The sequence below is a fragment of the Camellia sinensis genome, unplaced genomic scaffold, assembly GCF_055761805.1.
Source record: "Camellia sinensis isolate YWXY unplaced genomic scaffold, ASM5576180v1 Unanchor3, whole genome shotgun sequence".
Lineage (NCBI taxonomy): Eukaryota > Viridiplantae > Streptophyta > Magnoliopsida > Ericales > Theaceae > Camellia > Camellia sinensis.
Window position 1 is genome coordinate 16,683,340 of NW_028129178.1, and position 24,023 is coordinate 16,707,362.

General features: G+C 39.8%; 2 protein-coding genes across 2 annotated transcripts; one reads left to right on the forward strand and one right to left on the reverse strand.

Annotated features, from left to right (window-relative positions):
* Nucleotides 1–515: 515 nt before the first annotated feature.
* On the reverse strand, nt 516–6,407 carry LOC114322601 (uncharacterized). The gene is made up of 6 exons (XM_082912351.1): nt 6,341–6,407; nt 5,552–5,780; nt 2,422–2,796; nt 1,086–2,351; nt 882–936; nt 516–785 (listed from the first exon to the last, which is right to left on the reverse strand). The coding sequence occupies exons 1-6, from the start codon at nt 6,405–6,407 to the stop codon at nt 516–518; spliced, it is 2,262 nt and encodes a 753-aa protein (XP_082768477.1).
* Nucleotides 6,408–10,331: 3,924 nt separating this feature from the next.
* On the forward strand, nt 10,332–13,298 carry LOC114322602 (uncharacterized). Its single transcript, XM_028269948.2, has 4 exons — nt 10,332–10,612; nt 10,662–11,658; nt 11,928–13,034; nt 13,272–13,298. The coding sequence occupies exons 1-4, from the start codon at nt 10,332–10,334 to the stop codon at nt 13,296–13,298; spliced, it is 2,412 nt and encodes an 803-aa protein (XP_028125749.2).
* The last annotated feature ends 10,725 nt before the right edge of the window (nt 13,299–24,023 follow it).

Below are 24,023 nucleotides of genomic sequence, written 5' to 3' on the forward strand. Positions count from 1 at the left end.
ACATAAATAAAAAAACAGAGATTACACAGCTACAAGGGGCATACCCCAGGACCTAACGAAAACTATACAAGAACAAAAGAAATAGGCGAAAACACTCAACCAGCAAAAACCAAAATAAAACATGACCAGAAACAAACAAGACTTTAACTGGAGAAAGGAAATCAAAACATGGGAAAATTATAACCCCCCCAAAATATGTTCATGAGCCACATAAATTCGAATGAGGACCATGAACACATCCAAACAGCGAAACAAATCTGAACGAAATCAACCCATAAACGGCTACAACTAGCAGCAGACACAAAATGAGAGACCATGTACATCCCACACGGCTAGGCCAAAAGAGTGACAACCTAGCAAAACACTCATAGTCCATACACAGTACAATAAAATAAAAATAAAAGAAAGACAAGTATCCACAAAGGCACTACAAGCAGCCATCATCAAGTGCCAGAAAACACGACCACCCTTTAGTGCCATCGAACCCACAACAGTCCATACAGCCCCAATAGAACTCAAAACATTATAGTGGACCCACAGCAGCCCAATCTGCCCAGCATAGGAATATCATAACAGCCACATCCTTCAGACACGTAGCACGTATCCCTATCCAGGCAGCCACCATAAAGCTCAAACATTGTAATAGACCCTGTAGAAGAAATCAGAAGTGAGTACATCCAGTGATACCAAAGACAAAACATAGCAGCAGCACACTCAATGTAGGAACTCTCATCACTCGGCCCACAGTTTAGGGGCTCACACCACTCGAAATTAGCTTCCTTAACCTGCACATAAAAATTTACAGTATATATAGTCATTAGTAAAAAATTTATGGCTAACATCACTCGACCCACAAATAATTGGAGAACATATAAAGTAACTTTCATCACTCGACCCTCAAGGATAGATAGATCCACTTGGGACACCCGAATATACCTGCAAAAGAAAAAAAGCATAAATACATAAAGCTAAGCTCACCATCTCTCGACCCACATTTAGTGAACTCACATCACTCAACAACCCTCCCATTTCTGATGCTATGGGGCTTCAAAATTGTCTCCGGCAGACTCCATTTATCAAGAAACCATTTGTCACCATTGGATCTAGGAATATTCTTAAGTGACAGCATTCTATCTCTAACCATATGGATAACAGATTTAATGACCACCTCTTCAGGTTTTAGCTCTTTGTTAAAAATTCTGTTATTTCTCTCAATCCAGATCATGTAAACAGAACACAAGAATGCATTACTAATGATATTCACCCTCAAAGAGTTACCTTTAGTCTCCTTAGAAGCAAATGTAACACTATCAGGCCAGCCAAGGACAGGCCACTTAATGTTACAAGCAACTTCAATGGCACTCCAGACTCTACTAGAGAAGATGCATTCAAAGAATAGATGAGAGTGGCTTTCCTCCAGGTGGAGGCAAAAGGGGCATTGAGAGCTAGTGGACAGGCCGAACATACGGAGTCTATCACTAGTGGAAAGTCTATTGTGGAGAGCCACCCAAACAATGAAGCTGACTTTAGGGATTCTGTGAGGGCCCCACACAAGTTTATGCCAAACCACTTTATCGAATTTCTTTCTCCAATGATTCCAAGCTGATTGAATGGAAAACTTACCATCAATGGTAAGATTCCAAATAGCTTGATCAGTGCTGGAAGGATTGGGATGAAAACACACAGGAGTAGAGGAGATTAGCTCCTGAATTTCCCAAGAGTTGGGAAAAGGCCACTTCCAAGAAGACCCATCAATGATTTTACTGACTTTTGTATCACTGTTAAGGGCAGAGTCATAAATAATTCTATCCCCGAATTTGTTCCACAGAGGACCAATGGGATGCCAATTATCAAACCAAAGGAAAGTGGTGTCCCCACACCCAATCTTATGCTTAATCAGTGGGGAAACCCACTTCCTAAGAGACAATAATTTTCTCCACACCCAAGAGGGATCATTAGGAACCTTAACTATCCAGAAACTCTTCCCCTTTAATAAATAGGATTTGACCCACTGACACCACATCGATCCCTCACCCCCAGAAAACAAAAACCAAATGTGTTTAGCTATGGCCGCTCTATTCCAAATATCTAAAGATTTAAAGCCCAATCCTCCCTCATTTTTCGGAGCACACACAGAATCCCAGGCAATTTTGGCACTATGAGTTTTAAGATCAGTACCAGACCAAAGGAATGCTCTAAGAATACTATCAATCTCCCTAATGACCTTCTTGGGAAGAATGAAAAGGGAGGACCAGTACACTTGCATAGAAAAGAGAATGGATTGAATGAGCTGGCTTCTACCAGCGTAAGATAAAGCTCTATTGGTCCAACTCTTCACTCTATTGGTGATCCTATCAATGAGAGAACCACAATCAGCAGCCCTCAACTTCGTGGTAATTAAGGGGACACCAAGGTAGGTACCTAACAGGAAGAGTCCCTTCATTAAACTTAGCAATCTCAAGAATAGCAGCTCTCAACTCCATATCACAACCAGAAAAGTAGATGTTACTTTTGCTGGGATTAGGAATTAGGCCAGACAAGGATGAAAACTCCTTAAGGCATTCCATAATGAGCTTAACAATAGAGGCATCACCCCTACTAAAGATCATAAGATCATCAGCGAAGCAAAGATTAATGATTTTAGTCTTGTCGCACTTCCAATGAAACTTAAAAAGAGGGTTCATAGCTTTCTCTGCCAAGATTTTGGCCAGGATTTCCATGGCCAAAACAAATAAGTACAGGGACATAGGGTCACCTTGTCTAAGACCTCTAGCTCCTTTAAAATAGCCATGAAGGCTACCATTGATACAAATTGAAAAGGAAGTTATTCACCCAAAAAAAAAAAAATTGAAAAGGAAGGGCTAGTGATGCAGGCCTTGATCCAAGAAATCATGACAGGAGGAAAGGCCATAGCCTTGAGAATATCAAGAATAAAATCCCATCTCACACTATCATAAGCTTTCATGATATCCACCTTCATGGCACACTTCGAAGTAGGGGAATGCCTGTGGCCCTCATAAGTTCTTGAGATAGGAAGATATTGTCAGAAATTCTCCGACCCTGATGTCTTCCGACTTCTTTTGTTCTTGTTAAGAATATGTCCCAGGCTATTATGCTAGGAACACCTTTTCTGTGTTTATTAATGCCAATCACTAAAATTGATTCCATAGGCATTCATACAACCTTAAATAATCAACCGATTATTTTTGAGTTCATTACAGAACCTTATACCAAAGAATTAGTTCAGATTAAAGATCTAGTTAAAAAAATGCACCGTCTGAATTCCAGCATATTATGAATGATACATTCAATCCCTATACACAATTTTCCATTTGCTATATTTATGATGTATTAATAATTTCTTCATCAATTGACCAGCATATGAAACATCTTAACATTTTTAAGCATGTTATTATAAAAAATGGCTTAGTTGTTTCTGCATCAAAAATGTAACTTTTCCAAACTACAATTCGATTTTTGGGTCATAATATCCATAATGGTACCATTATTCCCATAAATAGAAGCATGGAATTTGCATCTAAATTTCCAGATGAACACAAGACTTCTTGAAGTGTTATCAAAAAGATCAATTATGATCTCTCTCTCGTTTGCAATGATAGTTTCTTTTTGAAATACATAAAAATTTAGCACAATAAAAAAAAAATTTTGATAAATAGCAACGCAAATAAAATTCTCGAAATTTTTTTTCACATTTGTGACCAAATATTATGTGAATAGTTTCCTAAAAACTACTCGAAACAGGGCCAATTTCCAATATGATTTGATAAAACAATAGGCTTGAATCCCCATTCATCGAACCAAACCATTTTCATTGTGTTGCATTGGCAGGCAGAGCATTCATGAAACAAATTTTCTCTTTCTGACATAATCTAGAAACTGTTTTTAAATTCTACAAGGTGAACAAAAATTGGTAACCTATTTCTTTTTTGGGTGAATAAGACATAAATAAAACAAGGAAATTTACAAGATTACAAGGGGAATGCCCCAGGCCCTACCACAACTAAAACAAGAGAACCAAATCGAAATAAAAACAAAGCTACAACTACACAAAACCAGAAGAAAACCAGAAGACTAAAACCGAAAGACAAAAAACTAGGGCCATAAAAGACCCGTTCACTATCCATATATAAGTAGAGATAGGGAGAATGAACAAGCCGCAGCAGCCAGCACAAAAACAAGCAGGAACATTTTGTTCCTGGAACCATAGCCTTGACAACAAGATGGCGGCTCTAAAACTATTCTTCCACAACAGCAGAATTGCAAGTAGGCGTGCCTACATAGTCTAGCTTCTGTAGCATCAAAGCAGCCTTATCCGAGTAATATACCGTAGCGGCAAATGCTTGTAGCCCAAACAAAAATAAAAACCAAAGAGAGCTATAATATTCCCTACACAACCCGCAGGGATAGGTAGAAAAACACACCAAAACATCAGCCAATTATCGACTGTACATACTAACGGAAACAAACTATTACAATGCATAAATGAAATACAGAGAATTTCCACTTTAAAGAATTTCCACGTAGACTGGGGCAACATGTAGCCTGGTCTTTGGGTCTCCAATACTCTTATCATAGCATAGGTCATTCGAATCAAAATACTCAACACCCAGTGATGGTTGTTCAACACAGCTGATTCATCCATAACAGAGGCCAGTTGGTTGTTTCTTATTAGAATCTGCCACCAAAGAATGAAAGTGCAAATGTTATCCAGCATTTCATAATTGAAACCACATAGTATCATGCAAAGAAAACACACAATATATGGTCTCACATCACTCAACCCACACTTTAGGAACTCACAACACTCTATAATAGCATCCTTAGCCTACAAATACAAATGTACAATATATATATTCATTAGCTCAAACATAAGATTTTCATTTCATACTTGATTCTCTCACAGGACAAATTTGAATATATTCTCACAACACTCAACCCTCAATTTAGGCACTCAATTAGCTTCACTTTCCACTGCACAAAAGCAAAAACAGTTAGAAAAAACACTTTAGATTGCTTTCCATTGGTAACCTATTTCAATTTTGCAAAACAAAAGTTCAAGCTGTAATCCTTTAAACATACCCTATGCTTACAATTAATGAAATTTAATGATAGAAAAACTAAATACAAACTCAGAGGGACAAACTTTTTTGGCCGTTGAATCATTGTATCTTAAGGCTGCCATTGCATTGAATTAGTAAATTAGTAGGAACAACCCAAAAAGGTGGTGGTTGAAATCTCTACAAATCTTCGATTCCAAAATCTGTTTGACACAACCATCTTCCAAGTTGAAGATTCCCATATCATGACCCCTAGACTTGTAATGCCCATCCATTCGATCCCTAGAGTTGCCTGTGAAGTATATGGAATTCTCCTCATACTCACAAAAGTCCTGAGTTGATAGTGATATAAACTAATTTCCACCTAAAAACAACATCTGATCACCCAACGACCCTAGTTTCTCCCATTTTTTCTTTTTGAAATCCAATTTGTAAACCTGAAAAAACTTTGTCATGTATAGATATAAATCAACCCATCATCAAAATCAGCCTCATGAACAGCTTCACTGTCATACCTAACAAACTCACCAATATACCTTATAACAAGCAAGTGCTCACCTAGTGACTCCACCCAGTAAAATTGGCTAGAATAAAGATCACTCAGAGACTTTTCAAATTCAACCTTTTCTTTAGGAAAATAAGCTTCAATGTCCACAATTTTTCTAGGGACAGAACAATTAAAATCCCAAGCTTCAACAAAACCTATATCGGTTAATGCATATACAAAATCTTTGCAACATATGATATTACAGTAGAATCTCCACACTAAGAATAAGTAAGATTTGACTGGAAATTAAAGCCATAGATAGCCACAATGCCATAGTTGTTGTCACTGACAATCGGTCTTTCTAGAGAACAGCTTTGGTAATGAAAGAAAGCATGCGATGAAAAGAGGGTCGAACACTAACATCAAAGAAGCGATTGGCGATATAGGAGGGTGTATTGTTTTCATCCAAAAATAGCAACCACTATTGTGATGATCCAACACATTGACTCTAGCTTAAAGATTTTGGCTTATTGTTGAGCTCGATGATTATCAGCAAGATTGAAGAAGCAACGGCTGTGATCAAAACCATCTTGGTCATTATGATCAACATAGCCTTGAGGAGGCAGGAGATATGAAGGTTGAAGGTTTGAAGAGTAGAGTGGTAATGAAGAAGATGAGATATGGGTTTTGGCAATCGATCGCCAAGAAGTACAAAGAGCTCTGAAATGAAGCATGTCAATGAAACATAATCAATCTAGGATGAAATTCAACATACCACTGGGAAGATTAGGCCAATTGGGTTGTGAAATTTCTCTTCTAATTTTCTTGGAATGCTTGGCCATTGATAATAAAATTGAAAGGCTTCAAAGATGGCTTGAATTGAAGGCTTACGAACATATATTTATAAGGTTATGAAAGTGTGTGTATGGGAATCCAAGGTCATAATGGAATAGGAAACTAAGACTGAATTCGAATTAGGAAACATGAAGCTTTAGGTAGTTACTTTACCCTACAACTATTACATGCAATAAACTTGTACTCTTTTATGCGATCTCTTCTACCCTCATTTTTATATTTATTATTATATTTTTATTATTATTATTATTATTATTATTATTATTATTATTATTATTTCAATTTTGAGACTTTTTATTTTATTCTTTACAACTGTCAGAATATTTAATCGTGCCAAAAAAATAAATAAATAAAGGGGAGGAGAGAAAAATGAGAAGTTAATTATGTCTTTGTTGAACCGAGAGTACCCACCAATTAATCTTTTTCTTTAGGGTTTTGTTAACGAAAAAAATTGTTATGCAAATTAATATATTTTAGAATTTTTTTTTCTTACTATTGCAATAATAATTTTTTTGGTTTTTTTACTAAAATTATTTTTTTAATGGACTTTTAAAATTTTAATATAATGGTTTTTTTATTTATGAGTAGTTAAAAAGTGCATAAGCATTCATGAAGAGAAAAAATACTGTCCTAATGAGTTTGTTGTCATAAATTGTAACAAGTTACAAATTTGAGTGTGAGTGAGTACTGTTTCCGGTGGAGGGTCTGTCTCCGATGGTTTGTTTATGATTATGCACAGGTTCGGACTGTGTATCCTCAAAGTTCGGCCATGGATGTTATAGTCCATGGTTGCTGTGTTTGTTATGTACAACCGACTACTCTTTCTAGTTAGTGGGTTGGTGCGCTTGCAGGTGGGCCCTAGTCTACAAGGGAAATGGGTTAGAGTGAGAAGCTCCTCCTGTTCTCTAGAAACATCGTTTCTAGGGTTTGCATTCAATACTTCATTGAACTGCGGGGGTATTTGCTGAAATGGAAACAAACGATTTGGTATCTGGTACTTTGGGTTCCGAGGGTAACATTAAATTGAGTATACTAAATGAAGAGAGAGTAAATGAGTTGAGTGGTTTGAGTGGATCTTCTGGTGCGCATAGCCCTAAGAGTTTACAGTTATCTGGAGAAGAGTTAGAAACCCTTGTGGTGCTTGCAAGTAAGAGTGAGAAGAAAGAGCGAGGGGTCACGGCGAAATCTATCCAAGAGATTTTCGATCGGCTTGCAGCGATCAAGGTGAGATCTACTATGGAAGAGGACACCCAGACTAGCCGTCCTTATCCTACATCCACTCTTGCAGGTGTATCGACACCGTTGTCCCAAGGGGCTAAATGGTCGGATAGGGTTGAAGAAGAACAACGATCAAAGCTTCTAGATCTCCCAGATAGTGTCGAGGTTGCCAAAAACCATGTTCTTGCGCATCAACTCACATCTACGGGTGTTTCGATTGAGAAATCATCGATCCCCCCTGTTGTTTCAAAAGATATGGAGATTCTTGATCTGGGTTCACAAGATCTGGATCTTGATGTTGGTGTCGAGGGAAGATCTAGAGAGATCGCAAGTCAACATGATCTTGGGTTAGACGAATCAGGTTCGAACCTTAGGGGATCTAAGGGTAACTCCCGTGGTGGGTTTCAACATCGGGGTCGTGGGGCAAATACCAACTACCGGGGTGGCCGTGGAGGTAGAGGGCAGAACAGAGCTACTGAGGGGAGATCGTGGGCAAATGTGGTCTCTGCCTCAGTCAGGTCAGAGGTTAGTCTCAAATATTATCCTCCTAAAATGGATAAAGATAAAATTATTGTTGAAATGACACCTTCTTCCCCCATGGTTAAATAGGAAGCTTGTTTGGTTGGGTACTTCATTGATAAAAACCTTCTGTATACCCTAATCAAGAATAATGCTCTCAATATGTAGAAAAACAAGGGGCTTGTAGAGATTCAGAAGAATGATGATGGCTTTATATTTTTTATGTTTGAAAATCGGGACTATTGTATTGATGTGTTAGAAGGGGGGCCGTGGTATGTGGAAGGTTTCCTTCTCATTCTTAAGCAGTGGCATCGCATGATGAAACTGTCTAAGGAAGATAAGAAAACTATTCCTGTGTGGATGAAATTCTTCAATGTGCCTTTGGAATACTAGGATGGGGATGGTTTAAGCAGGGTTGCTAGTGCAGTGGGGTTCCCATTATTTATGGATCAACTTACATCGTCAGGAAGCCGTATCTCTTTTGCTAGAGTATGTGTGGACATTCCAGCAGATTCTGCTTTCCCTGATAGCTTTGCCCTTACAAATAGTGATGACTCTATCACTATCCATGTGGAGTACCAAGGTGTTCCGTCTAGATGTCTGCATTGTCATGTGTTTAGGCATGACACAAAGACCTGCCTCTCTGCTCAAGTGGAAAAACTTGTTGAATTACAGAAGAATACTGAAGAAAGGGTTGAATCCGATGGGGGCTGGGTAAATGTTAAGGATAAGGGTAAAAGGAAAATTGGTGACCATTTATTTCCTATTCAGAATGTCCAGGTTGAAGAGACAAGCTCATCTACATCAAAGGGGCATGATATGGTGGTTGAAATTCAGCCTGATCATTCTGAGATTGAAAAAATTGCTACTATTGCTACTGATCAGATAGTTGCATTCCATTCTGAGGTTGTGGAGCTCATTCACCCCGCAGCAGCAGAAATTATTAGCAGCATTGAGCATGGGGGAACAGAGGCAGAAAGAGCATATTCCCTGGAAATGCAGGGTGGAAAAGAGGCAGTAAGAGCTAATTCACCGAAAATACTGGGAGGAAAGGGAGATAGTGGGAAAAATGTGGGCAGTTCCACCAAGAATAGGTCCTCTGGCAGAAACTCAGGAAGCCAGAAGAAGAAAAAGAGGTAAATTAGTGATTTTTTTTTTTTTGTGGTGATCTGGTTATGTCCCTATTTTTGTTATGTTAATCATGTCTATAAATCTTTCTTGTTGGAATGTCAGAGGGTTTAACCACCCTTCAAAACATAAAGAAGTCATTGATTTTGTGAAAAAAGAAGATATTAAAATTATGGGAGTTTTGGAGACAAAAATTAAATTGGAAAATGAAGCAAAATTTTTTGAACAAAGCTTTAGAAAGTGGAAGTTGTTGTCCAACTCACAACCAGATCTGCCAGCTAGAATTTGGATTTGTTAGGACCCAAACTTTTGTGATATTTTGGTGGTTCAATAGTCAAACCAATTCATTTTTGTTAAGGTGACTGTTTTTGAAAGCGACTTCAATTTTTTTGCTACTTTTGTTTATGCAGAAAATAAGCATGAGTTGAGACATCCTCTTTTTTGTGATCTAAAAAAAATTGCTATCAACCATGCTAGTCATCCCTCTGTCTTCCTTGGTGATTTTAATGCTGTTCGGTTTTCGTATGAAAAAATGGGGGGTAAGGAGGGTTGGAATAGTGAAAATGGTACCTTCAATAATCTGATTTTGGATTCTGAGTTGGAAGACTTATGTTATAAAGGGTGTCAATTTACTTGGTCTAATAAGTGGGGGGGTGGTAATTTTATTACCTCTAAAATTGATAGGGTTCTTGTTAATAAGAGGTGGCTTACTGTTAATCCTAACTCACATGCTCTCTTTTTGCCTCCTGGAGTCTCTGATCATTCTCCTGTGATTGTGCATTTTGGTTCTGATGCTGTTAAACTTAATAAACCTATTAAGTTTTTTGATTTTTGGGCTGACCATGTTGAGTTCCTTCCTAAAGTGCCTGATGTGTGGAGAAAATATGTCAGGGGCTCTCCTATATTTAGGGTTTGTCAAAAGCTTAAATCTCTAAAACCTATTTTAAAAGCTTTGAACAAAAAGGAGTACAACGAGATTTCTACCAGAGTTGGGAGTGGCAAAGGATCAGTTACTTAATTCTCAGATTAAGCTTGATAAAGATCCGATGAACTTAACTCTTCAGGAGGAGGAAAGGACTGCCTATGGTAGATATGTGGATCTCAGTAAAGCTGAGGAAAGCCTTGCTCATCAGAAATCCTGGGTCCAATGGTTAGGTTTAGGGAACAGGAATTCCAAATTCTTCTTTATAACTGTTAAGGGGAATGTGAATAGGGGGCGGATTCATAGTGTTGTCCTTCCTAATGGGGATAGAGTGACTAAAAGTGATGAGGTCCATAAATCCTTCGTGGACTCTTTCACTAGTTTATTTGGGAAGCCTTTTAACTTGTAACAAAAAAGGGAAGCCTTTTAATGACCATTACAATGGGTATGATAGGATTAGTAATCTGGTCACCAAAAGAGTGTCTGAAGCTCAGTATCATATCCTTGCTAGGGAAGTTATTGTGAAAGAGATCACTGATGCTTTTCGTTCCCTTAAAGCAAATAAGGCCCTTGGGCCTGATGGGTATTCTGCTGGCTTCTTTCTGAAAGCTTGGGATATTGTGGGGAGAGAGGTTGTTGAAGCTATCCAATCTTTTTTTAATTCGGGGGAGCTCCTTCAGGAAGTGAACAGTACCTCCATTGCTCTTATTCCTAAGACCCCCAATGCTGAAAGAGTGGGAGAATTTCGTCCTATCTCTTGCTGTAATACTTTGTATAAGTGTATTTTGAAGATCATTGCTGATAGGATTAAGACTGTTCTCCATGATCTCATTGATCCTGTGCAATCAGCTTTTGTCTCCGGGAGGAGAATTGCTGATAATATCTTTCTTTCACAAGAGCTTATGAGGGGCTATCATAGGTCTTCACCTTCTCCTAGGTGTGCCATGAAAGTGGATATTATGAAAGCTTATGATAACGTTAGATGGGACTTTGTTCTAGATGTTTTAAATGCTATGGGGTTTCCCCCTAATATTATTCTTTGGATAAAAGCCTGCATGACTAGCCCTACATATTCCATTTGTATTAATGGGTGTCTGCATGGCTATTTCAGGGGGGAGAGAGGGTTAAGGCAAGGAGACCCCATGTCTCCTTATCCTTTTGTTATTGTTATGGAGATCCTTTCCAGGATTTTGGCTGAGAAGGCCTCTCACCCTGATTTCAAATTTCAATGGAGGTGTGAGAAAACGAAGATAGTTAATTTGTGCTTTGCAGATGATTTGATGATCTTCTGTAAGGGGGATGTGTTCACTGTCCAGTCTATCAAAACTAGCTTAGAGGAATTTGAAAACTTATCTGGGTTGTCCCCTAGCCCTAATAAGAGCCACATTTTCTTCTCGGGTTGTGATAAGAACTTGAGGGATGAGATTTTCGGGTGTGTAATTTCAGCGAAGGTGCTTTGCCTATGAGGTACTTAGGGGTTCCTTTAGTCTCTACTAAACTCAAAGCTGCTGATTGTGATTAGCTTGTGGAGCGGATCACAAAGAGAATTAAAAGTTGGACTAATAAGTGCCTTACTTATGCTGGTAGAGGCCAGTTGATCCAATCTGTCCTTTTTTCTATGCAAGTGTATTGGACTTCGCTGTTTATTCTTCCTAAGAAGGTCATCCGTTCTATAAAGAGTCTATTTCAAGCTTTTTTCTGGTCTGGGTGTGATCTGAAGAAGTATGGGGCTAAGGTGTCTTGGGATAGAATGTGTTCCCCTAAAAATGAAGGGGGCTTGGGGTTTAAATCTCTCCAAGTGTGGAACGAAGCTGCTATTGCTAAACATGTCTGGTTCCTCTTTTCTGGGGGAGACCAATCTATGTGGTGTCTCTGGATTAAATCTTATATCCTCAAGGGTAGAAGTTTTTGGAGAGTTAGGGTGATAAATGACCCCTCTTGGGTTTGGAGGAAAATTCTTTCTGTTAGGTCTATCATTTACCCTTCAATCAAGCATAGGGTGGGTGATGGTTCTTGGGTTTTTCTATGGTTTGGTAATTGGCACGCTATGGGATATGTGTGTGATAGATTTGGGCCCAGAATTGTTCATGATTCTGCTTTGGGTATTGATGCTAAGGTTAGTGAGATTGTGGAATGTACTACCTGGAAATGGCCTTTCCCTTCCTCGTGGGAGATTATGGACCTCATTTCTAGTACTCCTCCTACTTTTCTCCCTTCGGGTGGGTATGATGATGTGAGTTGGAGCCCTGCTGCTAATGGTAAATTCACTATCCAGTCCACTTGGCATGTTTTGAGGGCTCATTTTGTTCCTGTGAACTGGTCTAAGCTTCTTTGGGGGCCTCATAATATCTCCAAAGTGAGCTTTGTGGTGTGGATGGCTATACTTTGTAGATTGAACACTAGTGATAGGTTAAAAATTTTTGGTGTGACCCAAGCTAGTGAGTGTGTCTTCTGCCAGCACCTTTGTGAAGATCACAACCATCTTTTCTTTGAGTGTCCATTCTCTGATAGAGTGTGGACCTGTATAAAAGGAAAGATGAATGTTGATTGGCCATCAATTCCTTGGGGTGATTTGGTTTTAGGGACTATTATTACCAAGCTTGCCTTTACATGTACTGTGTACCAGTTATGGATTGCTAGGAATAATAGAGTCTTTGGTAAGGATATGGTCCCTAAAGAAATGGTCATAAAGCATATTATGGACATGGTTCGATTCAGGGTTATGCACATAACAAATTTGAATTCACACCATACTGATAGATGGTACTTGAGTTCGTGGAGAATTCCTCATGATGTGCTGAAACATGCCGAACCTGCTGTGAGGGATGTGAGTTCACAAAATGTGGGTTGAGTGAAGGAAAGCAAATACATTGTGGGGTTTCCTAATGTTTGTTATTGATATAGGTTTGCGGCCCACTAGGAAGGAGCAGTTTGAGTGTGTGCCATATTTTATGAGGGTTGAGTATAGTGTAAGGAACAAAATTAATCCTAACCCACAATCACTAGCCATATTGAGAGGGGCTAACATGTTTTTTTATATATTCTATGTATCTTTATTTTGCAGGTGTACGGAGCATTGTTTCTTGAGTGATGAGAGTATATATATTTGTGGGTTGAGTGATGAGAGCATCTATATGTGTGTTGTAACAAGCAATATGCCTTTGTTTTATGTGTGCTATTGGTTTGTGGATTGGCTAATCCTGTCTTGGTATTTGCTCTTGACAGGGTTTACTATAATGTCTAATCATTGTTTTGGATGTATGGAGTGGCATCAGTGTACCCCCGTGTTGATGCTGTCTGTTTCGGTGCTCAGCCTGGGTTAGCGCAAGCTGTGGAATTGTCTATGATCGTGTTGATGGTGGCTGAAGGCGCCTTTGTGTGTGAAGAAAGCTGTTATTTTATTCTATTTTACTTAATTTGTTTTGTTAGATGGCCCACCCGTGCGGGATGTGCACGGGGTATTCTGTTTGTTATTGTCGGATATTTGCTACTTTGTCATATGGGTGTGTTCATGTCCCTCATCAAACCTGCATGCGGCCCATGAACACATTGGCAGATACTATGCTGTTTTGATTGGGTTTCTAGTTTTGTTTGTTTCTTCTTGCATTTTCTTTCGGACTAGTTAGATATGTGTTGGTAGTTTTTTAATCTGGTTTGGCTTTGGCCTTTTGTTTTGTTGTTCGTGGTCTTGTCTCTTGTATAGTTTGGTTAGGGCCTGGGGTATGCTTCTTGTAGTGGTGTAAGTTTTTTGTTTTTATTTTATGACTTATCCACCCAAAAAAGGGGCCTAGTCTGGATGTGAACTACAACTCTAGCAATTTTTCTCAATTAGATGAAGCTCTCTATCTGTGAAGAAGTTAAAGTCAGGTATGTGTAGACTGCCCAGTTTTTACCGTCCTCAAGACTTGGACGTCATCGTTTGAACACTTGATGATTATCCATGCTCGTGTTCATTTTGAGTTCTCAGAGGTCTTGGTAGCGCGCCTTGCCTCAAGATCTCTTAACTTGTCTGTTTTGTGCTTGGTTGTGGGCGAAACACTTGTGCTTTTGCTTTTGAGGGAAGAGGGTGGCTTGTTGGCCATCCCCTCAACCCATCGGCCAAGGAATGAAGCCATCGGCCTTGTTTTCTTGCCATTGGCCAAAAGTGTTGGCCGATCGGCACTTTTTTGGTTGATCGGAACTTATGTTGTTCGATCGGCCTTGTTTTCTGGCCGAACCCTATTCATCTGCTTTTTGTAGATATTTTATACCAGTTGTCACAGCTGGCATGCACAATTCCGCCCCCTCCATACACATGTACAGAGGGATTTGCCCCTTGGCTTAGCTTCTCCAAGAAGCTTTAGTATTTGGAATTCTATAAGAAGGGAGCTCCTCTTCCCTTCACAGAGGTTCTGAAAAATAGGGTTAGAAAAGTTGTATCTATCTATCTCTATATCTCCCTCTCTCTTGATTTGTGTGTGTATTTGTGCCTTAAAGTGTGATTTTGTCATACTTTTGCACTAGAGCACCTAGCAATACACCATCCTCTTGTTGCTGAGGCACTAGGGAGTTAGTTTCAGAGTTCTTGGAGTGGTTTAAGCTTGGAAAAGTTGCTGGAGTGGTGTTCTTGAAGAGGTTTTACAAGGGTGAGCAAACATGCTTTTAATACCCCATTTTTGCTTAAGCTTTTAGCCCTTCTTGCTTATTTTTTTAAGCTTAGTTCTTAACTAATAAAAGTTCTATTTTTACTTGCTTTAGACCTTTGTTTAAGGTCACTTTTTGGTTTGGGATTGTTTACCCGCTCTTAGGCCTTGTTTGGCCTTATTTTAGGCTATCCCTTTTGGCTCTTGTTCTTGGCTTTGCATGACCTTTCTACCACTAAAATCCAGAGGATTTTTTGTAGTGGAAAGGTGGTTTTGAAGTCCTAAATAGGAGAGGGTCATCCCCTCTCCTTGTTGTCTTGTATGCTAGTATAAATGGCTTATATTGGTAGAATGTTTGCTTAGCTTGTTTTAGCTCCATTTCAGCAAGTATTTGGTGTTATTTTGCTATGATATACCTCTGTTTCAAGTTGGTTTAATGGCCACTTACATGCTCCATATACTTGTCTTGCAATCCCATCATTTGCCTTAATATGCATCATGGTGTAACATGTCGTTCTAGCATGATTTTGGCTCAACTCCAAGAAGCTTTTAGCCTTGTTTTAACATGATAAAGCTCTATTTTGCATTGTCTTGATCATATATGCCATGCTTTGTATAGCTACCATGCAATCTAGCTTGTTAGCTTTGAGTGTCCAAGTCACTAGCATGCTTTACTTGGGCCATTTCAATGATTTGGCATCACTTGTTATGTTATTTCAGTCCATATAGTATGCTCATATACTTGCACTTATCACCCCTTTAATGCTTTAAAGAGTTGATGTTTTATGCCTCATGAATGGACCATTGTGCATGCCTCCATGCTTAGGTCATTTGGATGCTATCTAAGTGGGTTTTTTGGTCTTGTTTTACCATGCCATAACTCTGATTTTATTGGTTTAAGTCATGCCATGTGTGGTTGTAATAGGTGTAGCATAACACCCCTTTTGTAGCCTTGCATGCCTCATGCTTTTGGTGATGTGTTCTAGCTTGTGTTGGCTAGTTTTGAGCATGTTTTTAGCTCTATCTTGACCTGCCTTGGGACTATTTTGGGTGCCCTTGGCCTTTTGGGGCTTGCCTTGCATGGCCATGGTTTGATGCCCTTGGCTAGTTTTAAGTTTTAAGCCTTCTTGCATGATTTGCTTGCTTTGTTTGGTTGGTTTGACAACTTTCCATGTGTGATTTCACAGCTTACCATGTTTGTCACATGTCCATATTTGTCCCCTTTTAAGTGCACTTGAAACCTGCCCTCCTATGCCTAGGTGTTGGACCATTAACATGTGCATGTTTTCTTTGCATTTTCATGCTTCAAATTTATAACTTTGGTCACTGATTTGGGCATGTTTAAGAGCTGTCCACTTTAGTTTAAGTCCATCTTTGCATGTTATTGCATGCTTGTCTTGCATGTTGTTGCATGCTTGCTTCATTTTACATGTTGTTGCATGCCATGCATGTTTACATGTTTAGGTTGTATACCTATTGCATATTAGATGCATTGCATGATCTTGTTGCATACTTGTTGCATGCTTGAGTTGTTCGCATCATGTTTGCATGTTTGCATGTTTGCATTGCATTGTGTGTGCATTCCCTTGCCTCTTGATCGAGCATGATAGAGGTTGAGGCCCCTTATGTGTCTTGTGCATTTCATTCGATATTGCACACTTGGCTCCTTTGGCCATCATGCCTTGAAATGCGTGATTGATTGTCCGAGGGTCGAGGACTATACTCCCTTGAGCTCATGACATGAGAGGGAGGGTGGTGGCGCAAACATTGTCTTGTAAATGCATTGCCATGCTCTGTTTGTCCTCTGCTGCAGCAACAGGAGCAGTTTACAGGAAGAAATGGTCGACTGACCATATTCAGTGTCGATCGACTAACTATTCCTGGCCGAGAGCCTTATTAGTGGTCGATGACACCATTCCTTTGGCCGATATCCTTATCTTTTGGTCGATGACCTCCCACAGTGTACATGAGGTGGTTCAACAGTGTCACAGAAGTTGGCACAATTTTCAGAGGTACAGAGCTGTGCAAACAGAGGCAACATGAGGCATGGCGATAGATTTCCGAGTGAAGCCAACCGAGCATGCATTCGTCCCTCTTCCCGAGGCTGTTTTACTATTTTCATTGCTTAATTAATTTGTTTAATTAGTTAAGGGTTGTGTAATAATTAATTAGCTTGTTAGTTAGTTAATTAGATGATTTGTATTATTCTTTCGGTCCCTCCGTCGAGAGGGCACAATTTTGTAATAAGCATGCGTGTGTGTGATGCTTGTCTTCCAACCCCATTTCTTTCTCCTTTTTACTTAACTGCTTACGATGGTTAGTTTTAGGGTATATTTCATTTAGCATCCTTATGCTTGCATGTTTGCATTCATTCATCTGTACCGCATGCATCGGGTTCGGCGCATCATATTAACTACATCGTATTTCAATTCCTACTTGAATACATGTATCGAATTATTGCATCTCATATGCCATCTTAGAAAAGCCAAGCCAATTACTACTTTCATTTTGCATGTGATGCATTAGCCATCTTGAACATAGTTAGGATCGTGCATGATTACTAACTGGCTAATGTTTTGGCTCGGAGTACACTGTGAGTGTTTACGTTTTAGCATACTGCATGTGTGTTATCGATTGCCAAGAAAGCATGCTTGCCATGAAGCTAATTTATTATATGATATAACTGCCTGAATGCCTATGGGTGAAGGTTGGATTACTTGAATTGGAACAATTCATCAAATCTGCATTTTAGCCTACTTGCGAGTAGCAAACTTCAAATCATTTTCCAAACAAACGGATATGCAATGCTTTGTTCCAAATTAGGCGATCTAGTCTATACTTGTGTGTTGTGCGCATCACTTAGTAATACTAGCTAATAACCGGAATAAGAACGCATGTGTTTTCAAAAACAAGATATCATGCTTAGTATAGGCCGATCTTTGATCGGCCGAGCGGGGGTGCTCATTGCATGACCTTCCACAATCGTACCCAAGTTCCCGAGCCAAGGCAACTTTGGTGATGATGGACACATGGCCTTAGGCACGAGTTAGGGTTTCCTAAATTTCCCCAAAATAAATATTTAAGTGGTGACTTTGTATCTAGCAAAGCAGTCCATGTTTGGCACTTCTTTACAAAAATCAGTTTTCCAAAATGATTTGTCGGATTTGGACTCTTTGGTGATTTATCAATCTCACATCGCACATTGTGAGATCAGATTAAGAACCGTGACATTGAGTATTAACTGTAGCATGAAGCCCAAGGGCGCGTCTACAGTTTCTGGCGACTCCGCTAGGGAGTTAGAGAACTTGACTTGAACACATGATATCTTGTTTTGACTACACTTATGTGTTTTTTTTGCATTGCATTTGCATTGGTGCACCTAGGACACCGTGTTTGCCGTATGCTATTTGTAATACCCCTGCTCCGTAATATGCCAATTGGTCCTTAAACTGAGTATGATTATGTGTTTACCATGATTTTAGGTGCCATTATGTGATTATATGTGATTTTGAGGTTTTATCTGTTCACTGTAGGAATATCTATTTGAATAATCAGCTTTGGAAATCTAATTGAGGGCCTTATCGGCCACAGAACCTGAAATTGATTACGCCATTGTGGTTGGCATAATTTTTAGAGCCTACGGTGAAATTTAATTGGAATTTGATTCTGGTCAATTTAAACTGATTAAATTGATAAATTAAGTACCCCATTATTTTATATTAAAATATTTGTTAGTGGGGCTTGTTGTGTATTTGTATTGCACTCTCCTTTAGCCCTCTTAAAACTCAAAATCTGAGTTAGACAATTGAGAGTGAGAGAGAGGCCGGCCATGGAGAGAAAAAGGGGGAGATTTGTGTAATTTGAGCTCAAGACTTGGGAATTTGAAGATCTAGCTCAAGATTTGGCTAGAGCTTGAGTGTTGAAGCTCTTAGGTAAGTGAATTCCTGGACTCTTACTTGTAATTTGTAAGTTCAAAGGTTATTTGTGATCAAGAACATGTAATGAGTTGATTTTTGTTGAGTTTGAAGTCTTAGAACTCATGCATGTAAGAAATTACTTTGAATTTGCATGTTTGAGCTTGAAGCACATGATTCATGTAGAGTTTTGGTTAAAGCTCACGTTGTAATCACCATTTGTACCATCTAAGTTGAGAATGATGAGCATCTCCCACATGCATGTACAAATCATGGGAGTATGAGTCTTGAATGTTTGAATTTGAGCATGTTGATGATGGGTTTGAGATATTTTGGGACATGCATGTAATCCATGTAATTGAGCTTTCCTAATGTTGTAATCTTGCATTAGTAGCATGTTAGCATGTGTAAATGTGTAAATGTGTAATTTGAACCATTGCATGCAAGAAATGAGGATGGAAAACCGATTTGGAACTCAAGAACACGATCTGGGAAACCCAGATTTTTGAGGTCCGCTCGAGCGGGGTAATGGCCGCTCGAGCGGGAAAATCGTGCTCCCAGCATTTTTGCAGAGTTGGATGTCCGCTCGAGCGGGGACACTCCACGCTCGAGCGTGGATTTTCGTAGACAGGCCTTCAGCTTGAGCGCTCTATCCCACGCTCGAGCTCATCTTTCGTGCAACCAGTACCTCTGCAGGCCTTAAGGGTCCGCTCGAGCGGGGACCCTGTTTCCAGGAATTTTGTTCATGCATTCTGTAATTCGTTTTCCGTTCCCTTTCACTTGTAAGCACTCTTAGGCATGTGTTAAGCATTGTAAATGAGTTAATGAGATAAGAACAAAGCCTAAAGAGGTATATGTGAATTAAAGAACGGATTGAACTGTTAGTGACCCTTTTGTAATCATGAAATGTGTAGGGTCAAGCTCCAGGGCGCATCCACAAGCCGATCACTGTGAGTAATATCAATATTTGAAAACTTGTCAATGTCCAATTGTTATTCCCCTATAAATATTATGAGTTGTTAATCGGGATTGTGGACAAAAGTTTGACAAGAATAAATGAATGAATGGGCCAAAGGCCGTTTTGATAAGAATGAATGGGCCAAAGGCCGTTTTGATAAGAATGAATGGGCCGAAGGCCGTTTTGATAAGAATGAATGGGCCAAAGGCCGTTTTGATAAGAATGAATGGGCCGAAGGCCGTTTTGATAAGAATGAATGGGCCAAAGGCCGTTTTGACATGAATGAATGGGCCAAAGGCCGTTTTGACATGAATGAATGGGCCAAAGGCCGCTTTGACATGAATGAATGGGCCGAAGGCCGTTTTGATAAGAATGAATGGGCCGAAGGCCGTTTTGATAAGAATGAATGGGCCGAAGGCCGTTTCGACATGAATGAATGGGCCGAAGGCCGTTTTGACATGAATGGAAATCTGAATGGGCCAAAGGCCAGAATGTTTGGAACTACAGTTACTTGACTTGCATTTCGTATAGTTATATATATATATATACTTTGTTGTTAAACAGAAGTACGAATTGGGCCCAAGGCCGTTTGGAGCATGTTGTTCTACATATTGTTATGTAACTGTTATATTTGATATTATTCACTGGGCTATCGCTCACGCTCATTCATGTATTTGTAGGTGAGCCAAGGGAAGTCCAAACCCAGCCCCAGTGAAGTCTGCTAGAAACAACAGGAGTTTTGGGAGAGTCAGCCTTGTGCCTCGTGCATGGGACCATCCTTACCCTTTTACTATGTACCTATGTTTTGTCTTGTTGGCAAGGACTTAGTGCATGTCTGTACATAGTCTGTTATAGGTTGACTTGTTTTGGACGATCCTGTCTGTAATGAAATTTGTGGAACCGTACTTTTAATGTGAGTTATTAACGTATCTGAGTATGGTTTGTTTGATGTGCATATAAGCACGGCTCTATGGACAAAGTTTTTAATTTTGCTTCCGTTTGGCCCCCATTAACTCTGTTAAAATATCTTTAGAACAGTCTGAGGCCGTAGGTAATCTCATGATTACTGGCCGGTTACGTCCTTAACCCACGGGGGCGGGTTCGGGTCGTGACAGAGTGGTATCAGAGCACGAGTTAATAACTCACACACTTGTCCAAAAAGAGCAATAAGCGTCTAGATAAGATCTCGGATGCATTCATGTGGTAAGTGCGAGTTTGGAAGCATTGATTATATGCTTAAATGTTTTGTTATGAATAATTATGTGTGTAAGTTGTGAACTACTTGCATTACAAATTATCTGGAAATGTGTGCTCCTTAGTGTATGTGTACTTGTGTACCTTTTGTATGAAATATAATGCAAGTTTAATCAGATGGTGAGAACCAGAGGTGATGAGTTAGAGGAATCCTCTACTGCCAGACTGGACAGAATGGAAAGACTGATTCAGGAAATGGTAGAAGCTTTGAGACAGCAACAGGAGTGGCAACAACAGTGGCAGCAACCACACCCGCCACCTCCACCTCCGGCACCACTCGTGCCAGATAATCAAAATGATGATCGGATAATCGCTCTCACCAAGGAGTTCAAGAAAATGAAACCACCGCAGTTTCATGGTGGACTGGATCCTTTGAAAGCGGAAGCTTGGGTTCTTGGGATCGAAAAACTGTTTGAAGTATTTCCGTGCTCGGATACACAGAAAGTGCTTCTAGCCACTTTTATGCTAGAAGATGAAGCGAGAAGATGGTGGATGTTGATGAGGGAAAACCACAGGGATATTGATTGGGCAAAATTTTTGGAGATCTTCTATGACAAGTACTTCCCGCAATGTGTCCGGGACAGGAAAGTGGCAGAGTTCATGGAACTCAAACAAGACAGTATGACTGTAGCTGAGTATGAGGCCAAGTTTACTGAGTTGGCCAGGTTTGCACCACATGTAATTGACACTGATTATAAGAAGGCAAGGCACTTTGAAGGTGGGCTCCGAAGTGACATCCTAGAGCGAGTGAATGTCCTGAAGCTGGAGACCTACATCGGGGTGCTTGACCGGGCCATCATATCAGAGGCTAATATAGCTAGACAAGCTAAGCCAACAACCGAATGGAGAGGCAACAAAAGACAAGGTTTCTTTTCAAAGAAGAAATTCCTGAAAAAGCAAAACACGGCTCCTCAACTACTTCAAGTTCTTCCCGAGACACAGCTCCCATGTGCAACACTTGTGGCAAAAAGCACCGTGGAGTCTGTTACCGTACATCAGGAGCCTGTTTTAAGTGTGGGAAACAAGGGCATATAGCCCGAGATTGTAATCAGAATAGTGGGAAGATAGCTGCTAGCTCCACTGCATCGATTCCGAAGCCGGGAAACACTTTGAGATCTGCTACTACTGGGGATACAGTGAGACAAGGGAGAGTCTTTGCACTCGTTCCGGGTGATACACGGAATGCCAATGCCGTTGTCTCAGGTACTATCTCGATATGTAATCAGGATGCTTTTGTGTTAATTGATTCTGGATCAACGCATTCATTTGTGACATATGCATTTGCATCTAGACTGAAAAGACCCCTAGAGTTGTTGCCATATTTGTTATGTGTGTCTGCTCCATCGGGGGAATCTGTGTTATGTGACTATATATATCGGTTTTGTGACATGCATATTGAGGATGCTACCCTATATGTAGATTTGTTGCCCTTAAACTTTAGACACTTCGATGTAATTTTGGGCATGGATTGGTTGACCAAATATTGTGCCACTATAGACTGTGTGACAAAGAGGGTTGTATTTAAACCACCAGAACAGAAAGAAATTGTGTTTGTGGGAAATGGGGTAGTACCTCCACCATATTTGATATCTGCAATGAAAGCATGTAAATTGATCAGGAAGGGATGCCAGGGTTCTTTGTGTTATGTATTGACTGAACAATCCGTGAATGTTGAATTGAATGATATTCCCATCGTTAAAGAATTCCCAGATGTGTTTCCAAATGAATTACCAGGGGAATTGGTAGACAGGGAGATAGAGTTTACTATTGAAACTGTGCCAGGCACCCAACCTATTTCTAAAACTCCCTACAGGATGGCTACAGCCGAAATGAAAGAATTAAAAGAACAGTTGCAAGACCTTCTTGATAAAGGGTTTATCCGGCCCAGTACTTCACCTTGGGGCGCACCAGTGTTATTTGTAAAGAAAAAGGATGGTACCTTACGCCTATGTATTGATTACCGGGAATTGAACAAGGTAACGATAAAGAACAAATATCCCTTACCCCGTATTGATGACTTATTTGATCAGTTGCAGGGATCACGGGTGTTTTCTAAGATTGATTTGAGATCTGGGTATCATCAGCTGAAGGTTAAAGCAGAGGATGTTGAGAAAACCGCGTTCAGAACGAGGTATGGTCATTTTGAATTTCTTGTTATACCATTTGGAGTGACTAATGCTCCGGCAGCGTTTATGGACCTAATGAATAGAATTTTTAAAACCTACCTTGATGAGTTTGTTGTAGTCTTCATCGATGATATTTTGATTTACTCTAAAGATAAACTTGAACATGAACATCATTTGAGGATTGTTTTACAAATACTTCGGGAAAGAAAATTATTTGCTAAACTAAAGAAATGTGAGTTTTGGTTGGATGAGGTTGTTTTCTTAGGGCATGTGATCAACAAGGAAGGAATCTCGGTGGACCCGCAGAAAATAGAAGCAATTGTGAATTGGCCTACACCAACTAATGTGACAGAAGTTCGCAGTTTCATGGGTTTGGCAGGGTACTACAGGAGGTTTGTAAAGGACTTTTCGAAATTAGCTGTGCCTCTTACCCAATTGACACGTAAAGGACAACCATTTGAGTGGAATAGTGAAAGAGAATCAGCCTTTCATGAATTGAAGACAAGATTGACCACTGCACCAATTTTGACACTACCTTCAGGTACGGAAAATTTTGTGATTTTCAGTGACGCATCTTATAAGGGTTTGGGTTGTGTGTTAATGCAGAACGGAAAGGTTATTGCTTACGCCTCCCGACAGTTGAGGCCACATGAGAAGAATTATCCAACACATGACCTAGAATTGGCCGCAGTTGTTTTTGCTCTGAAGATCTGGCGGCATTATTTGTATGGGGCAAAGTGTGAAGTCTACACAGATCATAAAAGCCTAAAATACTTCTTCACGCAGAAAGAGTTGAATATGCGTCAGAGAAGATGGCTGGAATTGATAAAAGATTACGACCTAGAAATTCAGTATCACCCCGGAAAAGCTAATACAGTGGCTGATGCCTTGAGCAGAAAATCAACAGGGAGTATGGCTTATTTGCTTACTGAACAAAGGGAG

Bases quoted from the DNA above. Each gene is read 5' to 3' on its own strand.
- LOC114322601 (XM_082912351.1), bottom strand. From the start codon at position 6,407: ATGGCCAAGCATTCCAAGAAAATTAGAAGAGAAATTTCACAACCCAAT. The intron at 2,352-2,421 runs GTACCTACCTTG...TCTCATTGATAG, and splicing joins GAAGGGACTCTTCCTGTTAG to GATCACCAATAGAGTGAAGA. The intron at 786-881 runs GTTACTTTATAT...TTTTATGTGCAG, and splicing joins TTGAGGGTCGAGTGATGAAA to GTTAAGGAAGCTAATTTCGA.
- LOC114322602 (XM_028269948.2), top strand. From the start codon at position 10,332: ATGAACTTAACTCTTCAGGAGGAGGAAAGGACTGCCTATGGTAGATAT. The intron at 10,613-10,661 runs GTAACAAAAAAG...TGGGTATGATAG, and splicing joins TTTGGGAAGCCTTTTAACTT to GATTAGTAATCTGGTCACCA. The intron at 13,035-13,271 runs GTGAGTTCACAA...TTTATTTTGCAG, and splicing joins CCGAACCTGCTGTGAGGGAT to GTGTACGGAGCATTGTTTCT.